The sequence below is a fragment of the Sinocyclocheilus rhinocerous genome, unplaced genomic scaffold, assembly GCF_001515625.1.
Source record: "Sinocyclocheilus rhinocerous isolate Xijiao unplaced genomic scaffold, SAMN03320098_v1.1 scaffold781, whole genome shotgun sequence".
NCBI lineage: Eukaryota > Metazoa > Chordata > Actinopteri > Cypriniformes > Cyprinidae > Sinocyclocheilus > Sinocyclocheilus rhinocerous.
The window spans coordinates 579,214-594,685 of NW_015658395.1; the positions used below are offsets into that span (position 1 = coordinate 579,214).

Consider the following 15,472-nt stretch of genomic DNA (forward strand, 5'->3'; position numbering starts at 1 on the left):
ACACAAATCTCTCATTATTGCTAATGCAAATGTGATTTTTAATACCTTGACTTAACCACTATTATCCATAAAATATTGCTAACATGACGAGAATAAGTAAGAATACTAGCAGGGACACAGATGAGGCAATACATGAATGAGGTCGTCCATGAAGTTCTCATTTATGACAGATCTCTGGAATATATGATTCTGACATTTAGCATTTAAATATTCTGCATAATTATGATGAATTGTATATTTGACCATTATTGCTCTAAAGTGTTAGTTTCATTTCTCTCTTGTATCACCAATGTTTCTTATATAATAAAATAGGATTACATCAACCGTTCATACAGTGATTTCAACATATATGCACAAAGGACATCTGAGGTTGACATTAGTCAGACAGGATTATTATTAAATAATAACATTGTAGCACTACAGTATCTCCTCAAATCCCCCCGTTGTCGTTCTATATCATGACCCTGGCTCTATTTCTGAGTCACTTGTAGTCAAGACGGCAAGGTTTCCGCTGTCCTTGGTCCCTGTAAAATTTACGCCCATATAAAAAGGTAAATACCCTGCGAAGTCTTACTGATATAAGCTACAGATCGTCTCCCTATTACAGTTTTATGGACTGTGTAATTTAGATGGACCCCGCATGGCTTCCTTTTGCTCCTCCCAGTCCTCTGCGCTGTCTTTACAGATTGCTGATCTCAAATGCATTATCTCTTATGACGGTACACACAGTTTATAGGATAACATGCATGAAGTCCTTACTTCCGCGATAAACAAAAATGAATTTACTGTTCAATCTTAAATGAAGGAATTACATTTTCTAGAATTTCCAACTGGGGTACAGATATAAAGGCACTTTTAACTGTAGTGGATATATTTATTAATCATATAGTGTCTGTTCTCTGCGGGCGCATCAGAATTCTGATAAGAGGTCTTTATACAGCGGTATTCCATGACTTTTTCAAAGCAATAGTGGCAAATGTTGTGATTGCTGTTGTGAGAGTTATTGGATATGCAACCATTATCTACAATAAAATGAAACTAGCATGAAAAGTTGATCGTTTTAAAGTCCCACAGGTCACAGGTTTTGACTTCCTTGACTTTAATTGAAAATGTAAATGATAAAACAGTGAAAATGTAAACATTGTCTGTTGAATTAACACATGACTTTCCCATTACAAAAATAAATAAATACAAAATGTAAAAAGATTAATAATAATCCTTTTTGTTGCAAACTTATTTTATTTAAAAAAAAAATCATATTAAAGAAAAAAATTAAGTATTTTGCAACCCTATCACCTATACCAGGGCTGTCCAAACTTGGTCCTGGAGGGCCCTAATTAACCCTAATTAAACACCTGAACCAGCTAATCAAGCTCTTACTAGGCATAGAAACTTCCAGTCAGGTGTGTTGAGGCAAGTTGGAGCTAAACTCTGCAGGACACCGGCCCTCCAGGACCGAGTTTGGACAGCCCTGACCTATACTTTTTTTCAATTTTATAATTTTTATTTTTATTAACTTTAATGTTTTAGATAACATTATACTATATTCAAACATGCCCCACATTTTGTTAACACTGCAGGGAAAAAAAGTGTGACTGTCATATGAAATGAATAGAAAATAATATATTTAGTTTGATCTCTTAAAGGGATAGTTCACCCAAAAATGAAAATGTGATGTTTATCTGCTTACCCCCAGGGCATCCAAGATGTAGTTGACTTTGTTTCTTCAGTAGAACACAAACGAAGATTTTTAACTCAAACTGTTGCAGTCTTGTCAGTTTTATAATGGAAGTGAATGGGAATCACGGCTTTGAGAGTCAAAAAAACATACACAAACAAAACCAAATTAAACCCTGAGGCTCGTGACAATACATTGATGTGTAAAGACACGAAACGATCGGTCTGTCCAAGAAACTGAACAGTTTTTATATCTTTTTTTTTACCTCTGATTCACGCAATGTCCGAACTGTCCTGAGCGCATTTGCATCTTCTTCTTCAGCTGGCGTGTGACGCGTCTTCTTCTTCTTCTTCTTGCACAGACCGATCGTTTCGTGTCTTTACACATCAATGTATCGTCATGAGCCGCAGGGTTTCATTTGGTTTTGTTTGTGTATGTTTTTTTTTTCTCTCAAAGCCGTGATTCCCATTCACTTCCATTATAAGACTAACAGACTGCAACGGTTTGAGTTAAAAATCTTTGTTTGTGTTCTACTGAAGAAACAAAGTCACCTATATCTTGAATGCCCTGGGGGCAAGCAGATAAACATCAAATTTTCATTTTTGGGTGAACTATCCCTTTAAGATCAACATTTCCTGAAATTCCTCTTCTCTCTGAACATTTTAGAAATGCAAGAAAATTTGTGGAAAGCCCATGCAGATGTTACACGTCCTGTAGAGGACAGATTGAAAAATGTGTTTTTAACTGTGTGATTAGTCAATAATGGTGGTCAGTCATTGACTGTTAGGCTGCCCATCATTGTCTCAAGCAGGAAACATTGTCTTCTGGTGTCTCATAAAACAACCGTCTCTCAAGACTCTCAATATATGAGTAAATTTTTCTCCCAAAAGCAAGGACAGCGTCTTCTCACACTGTGTCACAGCACTACATAATACTACACCGTAGCCTCCTTCAGGCCACAGCTGTGACACTAGTAAACAGCTCAAGGAGACAACTTCCTTCAAGGGAACAAATTATTTTTGAAGTCTTTTACAAAAGGCACATACAGCACATAAATACACTGGATATTCTTTGTTGGTAAACTACCAAAAAAAAATAAAAAATCTCTAAGTAGCTACATTGTTTTACAATGATTGATCTGATTTGTATTGTACTGTAAATAAAAGTGTCAACGGTGAAAAAATCAAGATGAAAAAAATTTAGTTTTAAGGACAGATATTCTTATGCAAGTGTATCAGTAGTTGTAGATTTAGTTAGAGTTTTAGTCTGATTTTTTTTCCAGTCTGGTTTTAAAACTTGATTTGAATTGCTAATATATTTTATGCAAAAATACAATCTTAGTCAGACGAAACAAGCAAATCATTGAGTAACAAACTGAGGCTGTACGCTGCTGCTTATCTTTAAGCTGAGAGGCACTCACTTTATGCAGAGATGCTATCCCGCTGAGCTCACAATGTGTTGCAAATGCCAGATCTAATGCATTCTGCATCTGTGCCGCATACGACATAACATTAGGCTATTTGCCTCTCATGCTCTCCCTCCTCGTCATCCATTAAGCTGTGAGGGGAACATCACTACTTGGGGAAGCATGTAGTTAAGATACCATATCTGTCGATAATAGAGCCTACATTTTTATGATTTCAAGATTGTAAGAACTGGACAGTAGCATTCAGGGTGTCATGCACCTTTTTTTGCGTGTGGCATGCCTATTTAAATATAAATATACCCTGCATTTTTTAAACTCAGTTTTAACTCACACTCTAAAAAATGCTGGGTTAAATATAACCCAGCGCTGGGCTAAAAAGGGACAAACCCAGCTATTGGGTTGTTTTCACCCAGCGGTTGGGTTCAAAACAACCCAATAGCTGGGTCTGTCCCTTTTTAACCCAGCATTTTTTAGAGTGCAGTAACTTTGGGGTCCAGGTACAGCAAGATGGTTCTAGGGTGTTTATGTAAAATTCAAGAGAAAAAGTTAACAGTACAACTGCTTTGAAAAAAAAAAAAGTCTGAAAAGTGCTCAACATTATAATTTAATTGAAAATGTTTATTTTCAGGTTTATATCTCTAAAAGTTCTATAAATGTAGGTAGAAAAAAATACATTTACAGATATTTTAACAATCTGCTTTGGCTTCAGTATAATAACAAAACATTTCATTTAGCATTATTTAATCTTAATACACAACTACTTTTATAACTTTGGCAACAAAAAGTTTGAAAACCTCTGAATCAGTAGCTCTTTTTTACTGTACATACTCAGTTCAAACATTTGTGTGTGTGTGTGTGTGTGTTTTAAGAACGTATTAAGCAGGGATGCATTGAACTGATCAAAAGTGACAGTAAAGACATTTATAATGTTACAAAAGAATTCTGTTTCAAATAAATGAGCAAAAACCGAGCACTGGCAAAATGCTCAAGTTGGGTAAAAATCCACAAAAATATTAGGCAACACAACTGTTTTCAACAATAACTATTCAACAAATAATAAATATTTCTTGAACACCAAATCAGCATATTTCTAAGACAGATTTCTAAGACTGGAGTAACATCTAAAATAAATTACAGGAATAAATTACACTACAAAACAGTTACTTAAAATTGTAATAATATTTGTGACCCTGGACCACAAAACCAGTCTTAAGTCGCTGGGGTATATTTGTAGCAATAGCCAAAAAAACATTGTATGGGTCAAAATTATCGATGTTTGTTTTATGCCAAAAATCATTAGTACATTAAGTAAAGATCATGTTCCATGAAGATATTTTGTAAATTTCCTACCATAAATATATATTGTCCTATCCTAACAAACCATACATCAATGGAAAGCTTATTTAGTCAGCTTTCAGGTGATGTATAAATCTCAATTTCACAAAATTGACCCTTATGACTGGTTTTGTGGTCCAGGGTTCACATTTCACAATATTACTGTTTTTACCGTATATTTGATCAAATAAATGCAGCCTTGGTGAGCACAGGACACTTACAAAAACATTTTAAAAAATTACCGACCCCAAACGTTTTAATAAAGTAACTCTTTGAATGCTTTAAAGATGCATTCAAATTCCACCTGACTTTTGTCAAAATTTAAGGAGGAACGACTCTTTTGGCAGCGTACATGGCTCATGGCTCATATGTGTAAATGTTCTACCTAGACAAAACGCATTATGCTTTCAATTGCGGATAATATGAGCATTGAGATGTTGAAACGTTTCCCAAGACTCCTCAGGCCTATATTTGCAGGAATGCTCCATTATTAAATGGCTGCAGTGTTCTAGCACTCCCCATGACCTGCCAAGGATAAAGAATCTGTTTACTGTAAATTGCACCCCACTCCCCCCCAAATACCATCTGCCACTTAGAAGGCCGCAGTGTTAGCGCTGGCTAAAAATAGACCTTCTGATTGGCTCCTAAAGGGAAAGAGGCCCTCATACTGACTATTTCAATAAACACCCAGATAAAGCCTGTAGGTGTAGCCATGCTAGCAACTGAGTAGAGGAACTCAATATTTTCAATGGCAAAAATAAAAAATACAGTGATCTATGCTGCTATACCTCATCCAATTCCCAAGACATTATGGATAAAACCAAATGCCCCATTCACAACGTCCAGAACAACATATTTTTCCTTTATCGTAAAACAAAGCGCATTCACCTCTGTCCAAAACAACAGAACTTTAAAGTAAGACGAACACAATACTTTCAAGATAAATCAGGCTCCTGTCGCATCTATATAATAGACTGCAGATGGCGGCCTTACCTTCGGCATGGAGATGTATTTAAAGGTCACCAGTGGTTTTACAAGAGCCGTTAATGGTGCCGCTGCGTTTGAGTGAATTGGCCGATCTGTCAGAGAGAGGCTTGTTTATGAGTGGTTGGTTGCCCCCTTCTGTCCTGCCCGGGCACAGAGCTCATTCCAGCGGCCGTAAAAGTCCACAATTGCTCCGATTCATCAAAGAATTAGCAGGAATGTGACGGCTCTACTGAGGTGCTCTTAACTGATCCAGGTGCAGATAGCAAGAGGGGGCACATAAGGTGTTCAAATTAGCCGGAATCTTGACATGACAATAGCAGAAAATAGTGAATGATGAAACTAAGCACATTGGAAGATATAGAATAGATATTGTTCAAAAAAGTTTGGGGTCAGTAATACTTTTTTCCATTTGATGAAAAAATACAGTAAACCTAATATTATGAAATATTATTGCAATTTAAAAAACCCTGTTTTTGGTTTGAATATATTTTAAAATGTAATTTATTCCTGTGATGGAAAAGCTGAATTTTTAGCATTATCACTCCAGTCTTCAGTCACATGATCCTTCAGAAATCATTCTAATATGCTGCTTTGGCACTCAAGAAAAAACATTCAATGAGCAAACATTGAATATTTTTGAGGAAAGTTTGCTACATTTTTGCATGATTTAAAAAAAAAATCAAAACAACTGCAGTGATTTGAAAAATAAATATTTTGTACTGTCACTTTAGATCAATTCGATGCACCCTTCATGAATAAATGTATGACTGATATCATGATCAGACATATCACTGGCCTAGACGCAAACTGAAAAGCTTGAGATAAAGGGAAATGTGTTTGGAGTACAGGAACACTCTGGCACTCTTCTAAAGTCAATTTAACATCATCACTTTAAATAAAATCACAGCATGTAGTTATTGTTCTAGTTACCTCCTCAGAAAGTCATGGTAAGCATTTTACTAAAAAGTACATTCACTTGTGCCTCAAATAGGTTATTAAAGTTTCCTAAATGTGTATTCTCAAAGGATTTGCATTATGCACTAGCACAGTTCACTTCATTTAACAAAGTTATCCATAACCTGCAAACCAATTAAAGTTTGTAGTGTTGATTTTTTAACCTTAATTAACCGGTTGCAGTGATATTCATCCATGGAAACAGCTTTGGTCTTTCTGGTTGAAAATACTTTATTTGGAACAATAGCGCCCTCTCTCACCAAGCAGCTTGTTCTCTAAAGGGCTCATTCACCCGAAAATGAAAATTCTGTCATAATTTACTCGCCCCCATGCTCCTCCAAACCAGTATGACTTTCTTTTCTCTGTAGAACACACAAAAAATATATTATTGATAAGTTTTGGTGACTATATAACATATAAATATATATAACATTCTCAGATTTCTAAAAATATCTTATGTTCGGCAGAAGAAAGTAAGTCATACTGTTTTGGAGCAACATGAGAGTGAGTAAATGATAAAATAATTTTCATTTTTTTGGATGAGCTATCACTTAAGTAATATCACACAAGCAAGAGTGCTGTTCCTACAGATCAACAGAAAATTTGCGAAAAAGTGTGATACTGCATTGATAAAACTGTTCGATCAAAGCTCCTGAGTACATGAGTACTCACATTTTAAATACAAAGTTACCAGTTATTTTGTTTATTTTCCAAACAAAACCACAGCAGAACCAATGCGTATCTCTCTAGTGGTGTTTGGTTCTTAAAAGAATCAGGGTTTTTGAATGAATCGTTTGAGTGAATTATTCAATGACTCACTCATAAAGATAGGGCTTGTCCAAATACCCACAATTCACAGTCTTGTCCACTTGAGAGCACATGCACACAACAGAAAGTGTGCGCACAAAACTGTGCCAGGTCTTAAAAATGCCAAAACGCAGCAGTGCCCTTAACACACGCGAGACCTTTTGCTGAGATCTTGCAAGATTTCGCAGAGCCCTTTGCAACGTGAGTTAAATATAAATAATAATTAGATATTACATATGCTTCTATTGTTCTCCTCATTTGTAAGTCACTTTGGATAAAAGCGTCTGCTAAATGATTAAATGTAAATGTAATATATAGTTTGGTAGTAAAACATAAAGTGTGAAGATGAGTATGTGTATTTTGTACAATATTTACAACTGCTTTTTATCTCTTAATTCGAAGCACCACGATCTCAAAATTGTGTAATCTGACTACTGAATAGATATTTAGAAGTTTATTTTAAAATCCAAAGTATTAAAATCAAAATAAAGTTCTGCATTTTTTTTTACAACACTATAAGTGTGTCTCACCAGGTAATGAAAAGTTCTACACACACTTGTGGGCCAAATACGGGAAATATGTCATGTAAGTAGACATAGTAAGTGTGGGTACAAGTGTGGGTATTTGGACAAGCCCAAAGTCACTTTTTCACTCCTGAACTCCTGATTCATGTTTGAATGAATTGGTTAAATAAATGAATCAACAACTCACTCATTAAGTCGACCCTACCAGCGTACCAATGTAACCTGCAGAAAGAGTAACTAAAAAACTGCCTCCACTAATGAACAGACTGGCAGCCTGTCTAAAACAAACACAGACAAGCAGTTTGATACAAACAGTGAAAAGTCCTAGTGCTGTCGGACTGTTTTATCAGCACTCTTGGAGATTCAATGACCAGAGTTAACATTACATGATATACTATATTGTCAATAATAAGCTGGAGGTCGTATGAGTGAGCAATATTTTTTAAATGAAAGCAGTGCTGTTCAGAGAAAGGGAGGCATATTTTGGGGGACTTGAAGCATTAGGGTCCTCTGGAGCTCAGACAATTGGCTGTCAGCATCTCATTGCAATGGTGGCGCTTGTGTTGGATGATTCTGCTTGACTGGCACGCAAAGCCCATCACTCTCACATCTGAATTGCCCACGATAAGGCTTCATTACCATAAGTTTATTTTCTCCCATTGAGGTGGGCTGTTTAAAACAAAGGCCAGTTGATTATTTTGCTTGATCATTGTACCATTCAAAGCGTCCGATTGCAAACGGTAGGGAAACAATGGGCTTTCCCAGAGGATCCCAGAGGCTGACATGCATACAGTAACAGGACTGGTGACACTGACGCGAGATCAGTGCGTCCAGGCCTGACAGTAAACCCATGGGATGCACAAGAGCTCAGAGACACTGAATCTGAGCCTGTCAAGGCTGTCTATGGGTTTGAATGGCTGCAGTCCACAGAGGATTTTGCATTTCAGCAGTCCGTCACTGTCAGACAATAGCAGCGTATTTGGTTGCTGGACAACAATATGATCTGTGTTATATGTAATATTATATGTTACTAATACACTTATGTGTATTGACAAGAAATGGGCGTTTTATGATCATTATACATCTATAGGAACATTAAATTCCCTCAAATTATTATAAATGTTTTCTGAACATGTGCTTGGATGCTAGTTCCCAGTATTGAATGCTGGTGCTTCCAATAGGTGTCTTAACCCATATCCTGTAAGTAGTTGATACATGAATTTCTAAGACCTCTAAATTATTAATGTGATCAAAACTTTGCTGAAAAACATATTGCACACAATCTACTACATGCCTTCTGCCCTCTGACTGACAGTTTATTTATTAGCGAGTAAAAGTATAAGCCTTTTAGTATAATTTAAAAACTGTCCCACTTCAGCTTGTGGTTCATGTGTCTTTTTGCTGTGAAATCTTTACTGCATTTTATATTTATTTTGCAAGAATAACTTTTATATTGTTATTAATGTTTCAAGATAAATTTACTGGACTGCATATACTGTAAATAACTTTATTTGATTATCCATACATCAACTTTTAGAAAAAAAAAATCTAAGTATCAAATATGACAAGCCTTTTATGAAGGGAGATATAGAGTGAAAACTACTTATAATATGCATTTTATGTAAGTAGTCTGCTATGCTGTTATAAAGATCTCAATGATTTACATTACAAGCAATCAGAATTTAATCTTACCTTTTGAATCTTTTATTTATGTCCTTTTTGTTAGCTTCATATTCTCACTGTATCATACTATACATATAGGCCATAAAAGCATGATGTATCAAATATTATACAAAATATAATACAAAAATGCAAACTTTCTTTTTTTTCTTTAATTGTCTGAAGGTTCAAATGGTTTCAACCCATTCAATTCACAAGGTTAATGATCTTAAACAGCAATATGTGCTTGGTAAAGCAGCTTTAACCTAGTTTTGCTAGTCATCAGAGCACTCAGCTTGGTCTAAGCTGGCCTTTTTAAAGGTCTGCTTAAAAAGGATGCAATGCAAATGATTAATACAACCAATTCTAAGCAATGATTTCATGGTTGTATGCTGGACCAGAGCTGTATGCATAGAGGATTATGGTACATGAAAATGGGCATTGAATGTTACAATAGCAACACAACTAAGAAGGAGAGAATACGTGGGATTACATGTGGTTTTCTGCCCCTTAATGTGATTTTCTTAATGACAGTTTTACCTTTTTATGCACTTCAGTGAGGACAGTGGCGAGGTTGAGATTAGAGAGAATGTATTTTGCCCCAAAAGCCGATTAGCCTGATTTGAAACAGAGCCAAATTGAGTCTATTCTATTCTCATTCACAAAGACTGGGCAACAAAACGTTAAATATTCAGAGCAAGGCTTTGTGTTACCTAACGTTCTGTCTGTTTTCATATTCAGTTGAGCAGATTTTCATAAACCCTCAATACATTCAGCGCCTTTAAAGGAAAATCATTCAAAGATGTAGGCTACACTATGGATGGTAGATTTCCATTTGCATTTACAAAACTTAAATTATAAAAGGGAATTTGGTGCCAAACGTTTAGCCTCAGTTAACGTTAGGTAATTAAAGGTTACCTTTTTTAATTCTCTCAAACAATGTAGAAATTTAATTCGGTTGATCTTGACTGCCATCTGGTGGATTTACAGGGACACTTTACTCAAATTCTAGGTACTGCTAAACTTACAGGTAGTTCTTTATACGCAAGGTCTGACATTTCAGCGTACTTTGAAATAAAAATATAGTTCTAGGTAGGTCATAAATAGCCTGGAGATATATTTTGGGTAAAAATGCGTAGTAGTCTTGTCTTTTTTGGTTCAGTGTCACCAAATGAGCCTCAGACCCTCACATTTTCTTCTTTTTTAACAATTTATGTCACATTATGTGTGACAAATGATGTGCAACAGTATTATTATTTGGGTAGCCTTGACCACTGACCACTAAACGGAAATACAGTGCATAGGTAGTTAGGCTACCTACATTCGCCCGGAAATTATAGAAAAATACCTTCTTTCTCCATTTTCCAAAAGAATGGCAACACTTGGAAAGCAAATGTGTTGATTTCACAGTTAGGCCTACAGCTAAATGAGTAGTTCATTGTGTTGAGAAGCACACGACATCGTTATAGCAAAGAGGAGAAATGGAAAAGAGATGGACAGAGATAACAGGCAGCTGAAGCTAAATGGCAGTAAAAGACTTCTACTCCAAAGTACAGTACCTCCTAAATTCTTATCAGGAAAAAGTGATTAAAACGCCTACATTTGAAAGCTAAATGGACGACAAACTCCTACCTTCTTCTACTAATTTCCAACCGGCACGTCCGGCAGATTGTGTGCCCTGCCCCCTAGTGGTTCTGTTGCCAACTAATTTTCAGGGGAAGTTGCTAAAGGAAGGTCGATTTGTTGCTAAAAGTTGCTAAATGACGTGATGTCATTGCGTGATGAAGTCATTACGTAATCATGATGCAAAATTGTGTCACTACATCAAATCTCAATAAAAAATATATTTTTATATGTTAATTTAGATTTGTTCCTAAAATAATATAAATGCATAATATAATGTTAAAATATAAATAACTTTTTATATACAACATTGAATTATTGAACATTTACACATTTTTGAATGATTACAAGTTTTTTTTATTAGCTTGTAAACTAGTAAAACTACACATTCTGAACAATTAGTTTTAAGCAGTGTATTAGTAGTCAATATGCTACACTCTAAGAAAAGCATTCACAGGTTTTTACCTGCATTTTAAATTACGCATTGTATTGTGTGTTTCGGGTTAAAGGGTTACAATGGATAATGGATAACGGATAATGTCCTGGAAAATTACTAGAAGCCTACCTTTTCCATTTTTCTAGATATTTTTCTTACAGTGTACTAACTGATCAACAATCACAGGTACAACAAGGTGTATCATAAATGTACAATTATTAAATTATTATTAATATTATCAAATTGAACAATTGCAAATGGCAATAATTTAATTCACGTGATGTGTGTACTGCTAGGCATCTTTGGTTTCCTCTTTTTGTGAAATTTAGATGGAAAATGTGTGCCTTTTTATTGTTTGAGTCACTAATCAAAAGTTGCTAAAAGTAGCCAAATACAATTTTAAAATAGCTAAATTTGTTGCTAGGTGCTTTTGGAAGAAAAAGTTGCTAGGGTAGTCTAAAAAGTTGCTAAATTTAGCAACAAAATTCCTAAGTTGGCAACACTGTTTGTAGTAAAAGCGCCTTGTACATCGATTTAACAACATTTCGTTTGTGATTGGGTCATACAACAAGTATAGAATATTCTGACCAATCACCGTAGAGTGCGGTGTGAATAAGATGAACTAAACTACACTTCACCTCAAAGAAAACGGCGCGAAGTTGGGAGCGATACCAATTCACTTTTAGAGGGGAGTTCGTAAGCGCTGTACTGTTATTGACGTACACTTGTAAAACGAATACAAACGTAATGAGGAAATATACTTTGTGTAGCGTTAAATAGGCACACATAGCGCTTAGGACAGTTATCCAACAGGTTTCGTTTTCTTAAAGAAACCCCATGTAGTGCTGACGAATGAAATCGCCCAGAAGAAGGAAATGTGGAGGAGAACTCAAACAGAAGACCCAAATATGTATGCAGGATCTCATTATTGTCCATAAATATCACATAAATGCGTTTATTAATCGCTACTGTTTCCCTCTGAATAAGTCGGTAAGTTCGAAGAAGATACGTTAATAGTTTTTTAAAAATGTGTATGAAGCTAGTTGAGTTAGTTTTACCTTCCAATTGAATAAACAAAGTAAGTTAACTTACTTTTTACGACGAAAACACGTTTGGACGTAGATTTATCGGTGAGGTATTTTCGTAAATATATCAAATCGATTTAAGTTACAACTTTGTCAATGCAGGTGTGTTTTGAAAAACGTGACCACAATGTCTCAAGTGACCCTTTTGGATGAGGTCTCTCAGTGGAACCAGGAGACCTGTCAACAAGAACTCAAAACGGTCCTGCCCAAACTAGTTATATCCTTTCCTGACTTCACAAATTAATTTTACTTGTAGTCTAAGGCAATGTATGAATGTACACATGTATTTGATTGTTTAGGACTAACTTAGTGTCATTTATGTAACATGATTAAGATTGGCCTTGACACTTGAACGCCATGCATCATGACACTGACAGCTGGGAAGAGCACACAAGTAAGTCTGAGCTGTCTTCAATATGTAATTGTTTTAGACCTGGCATATCTCGGGTGGACCTCTAAACAAATCTCAATAAATATTTTATTTGTATAACCTACTTTGTTGATTTTCTCCACATGATTCCATCTCCACAGATATTCTTCAAATAATCACAAGCCGGTTCCTCCCTCATCTTTCTTTATCTGAATTAGAGACGGGATGTTTCTCCACGGTCTTACCCAAGGTTTGAGAATTAAATTCCCACAAAATGTTGGTTTTATAGTTGGGAAGAGCATTTTTTTCATTTTTCCTATTTGAGTACTTGGTAGCTCAATTAAAAAAAGAACTTGAGTACTCTAGGTATCATGATGATAATGAAACAATTTTAAATAAAACACACTTAATGGAAATAATATCAAAAAATAACACAGCTATTTATAATTATTAATCCATTTTTTAAAATGCAAAAGATGAAAAGAATAAGATTGTTTCAAACAACACAGTTGTAATGAATTATGTCTCACGTTGCATGAGCTGAAAAGTGAATAAACACCAGTAAAATTAAGCGCTTTGGTAGTGAATTGATTAATTCATCATATATGAGTGTTATATATTCATATATAACAAGAGTGATTCTAGACATCATTGTGCACTTCAAAGCCTTTGTTTCACTTTAGTTCTCTGGTCTGGACAGCATGCTGTCTGAATGCTTAGCAGTCAGACAAGGTACCTCCCAAAATGCTGTCATAGCCAATCAGAACATTTTTTTTATTCATTTTCATGATTTATCATTGCTGTCACTTTCGAGTATCGGGTACTCGTGCCAATTCAATTCTATAGTCTGAAGTATTCAACAGGAAGCCTATTTTCATGTGTTGTCATGTACGATCCACAGGTGGTAAAAGTGTTTGCCAGTCTTTTGGAAGAAATCAGCAAGCAAATTGGAGGCCTTTCTAGTCAGAACACAGAGCTACATGTGTTATTGAGAAATATCTTGAAGGTTTGAATATGCCATATTGAAATTGAAATAAAAATTTCTTCATTTGCTGGTCATAGTGATTTCTGCGGTTGTGTTTTTGCCAGATGATGGTCCAGACCCTGGAGTCTCTCTCTGGCTGTGTGCGTCATGTCTGTTCCTTCGAAGAGTCTGTTTCCTTTGATGCCATTCGCTCTCTGCCCTCCTGCATCCTCAGAGTCCTAAAGGACACCTTCCAGCACTGCAAGGTACAACATTATTATTATATAATGCACTGGACATATTTTTACACTACCAGCCATCGATTGTGAGTACACCAAAAAGGCTGTTGTCTGTTTTAGTGTGTCTTTGAACTGCAATAGTGGTTATGCAGAGGATTTTATTTTTTCTGTAAATTTCAGTATGGTGTTGATGTGTTTATAGGACAGTGAGGTCATGTACAGTGGAAGGTTGTCATTGGTGGGGGATCTGCTTCAGGGCCTGTTTAAAGAGGCCTATTCTTTGCAGAAGGGCCTGATGGAACTCATGGACAAAATTAACTTGGAGAACACTGCTTCTGAGGAGGAAGTGTCGGATATTGTCACAGGTTTGTGGTATCTGTGTGAGAAATCTCCAGTGAAGAGATGGATTTGGTTTTCAGTAGTTATTTTGTGTTTGGCTTGCAGTGATTCACAGTCTGCTGGACATATGCTCGATCATATCCAGATTGGACATTGCGCTACATGCCAACACATGGAAATTTATCATAAAGTGAGTTTAATGTGCATCATAAAACCTTATATCTGCTTTTAATAGAAATACATTTTTTATGGCCATGTTGCATATAAAGAGGAATTTTATGTCCTGAAGTAAAAAGGAAAGTCTCACTTTTGCTGCATGATTTAAATGCCAGTATCTTGAGTCCAGGGTTTTTTTTTTTTTACTAGATAAATGTTACACAGCCAAAAAACCTTCTTGTCCCAAATCGATCAGACATTATAAATTGCACCTAATACTTAATTATTCAATCTAAAATCTCTATGAAAAAATAAATAATGCTAATTTATGTACTGACAGTTTGTGTTTGATTTCAGACAGAGCGTGAAATACCAGTCTTTTGTAGAAGATCGGCTTCACCACACTGACATAGCCTTCTCGTTGTGTGAAGACCTGTGTACATCTGTCCAGAACTGTCTTGAGCTGGCCCAACAGATCCAACAGGCAGGCCTACAGGTAGACTCATAATCAGTTAAACATTTTTAATACATTGCATTTTTTTTTACAGAGATGGTGATTATTTATTGGTTGCTGTGGTAATTTTAATTGCAATAATGGTGACCTTGAAACATTCATCAGGAACTTTTTTTGTTGGACAAGTATAAAGTGTTTTTATATAAAAGGTCAGCTCATATCTGACTTCCTCCTTTTGTTTGTCATAGGAAATTGTGCACTGTCCAGAATACAAGCTTTTCCAAAAAGCAACAAAGATGTGTAGGTTTTTTGCCAACACATTAGTCCACTACACAAAGGTAACTGAGGGAAAAATTTAAGTTATTCATTAAAACCTGTTAAAATGATTTTAACAGTCCGAAATAGTTATAATTTTCAGTTTTTTTTTTTTTTCATG

At 35.6% G+C, this 15,472-nt stretch overlaps 1 protein-coding gene across 1 annotated transcript in view; it reads left to right on the forward strand.

The window, feature by feature from the left end:
- The first annotated feature begins 11,987 nt into the window (after positions 1-11,987).
- The window catches only part of LOC107722120 (uncharacterized protein C1orf112 homolog), a 6,817-nt gene continuing 3,332 nt past the window's right edge, over positions 11,988-15,472 (forward strand). The window contains exons 1-10 of the mRNA XM_016530345.1: positions 11,988-12,419; positions 12,617-12,731; positions 12,869-12,908; positions 13,046-13,134; positions 13,786-13,890; positions 13,974-14,114; positions 14,290-14,452; positions 14,532-14,616; positions 14,940-15,078; positions 15,285-15,374. Coding sequence (XP_016385831.1) covers positions 12,642-12,731; positions 12,869-12,908; positions 13,046-13,134; positions 13,786-13,890; positions 13,974-14,114; positions 14,290-14,452; positions 14,532-14,616; positions 14,940-15,078; positions 15,285-15,374 — 942 coding nt within the window. The 5' untranslated portion in view covers positions 11,988-12,419; positions 12,617-12,641. The remainder of the gene's footprint in view (positions 12,420-12,616; positions 12,732-12,868; positions 12,909-13,045; positions 13,135-13,785; positions 13,891-13,973; positions 14,115-14,289; positions 14,453-14,531; positions 14,617-14,939; positions 15,079-15,284; positions 15,375-15,472) is intronic.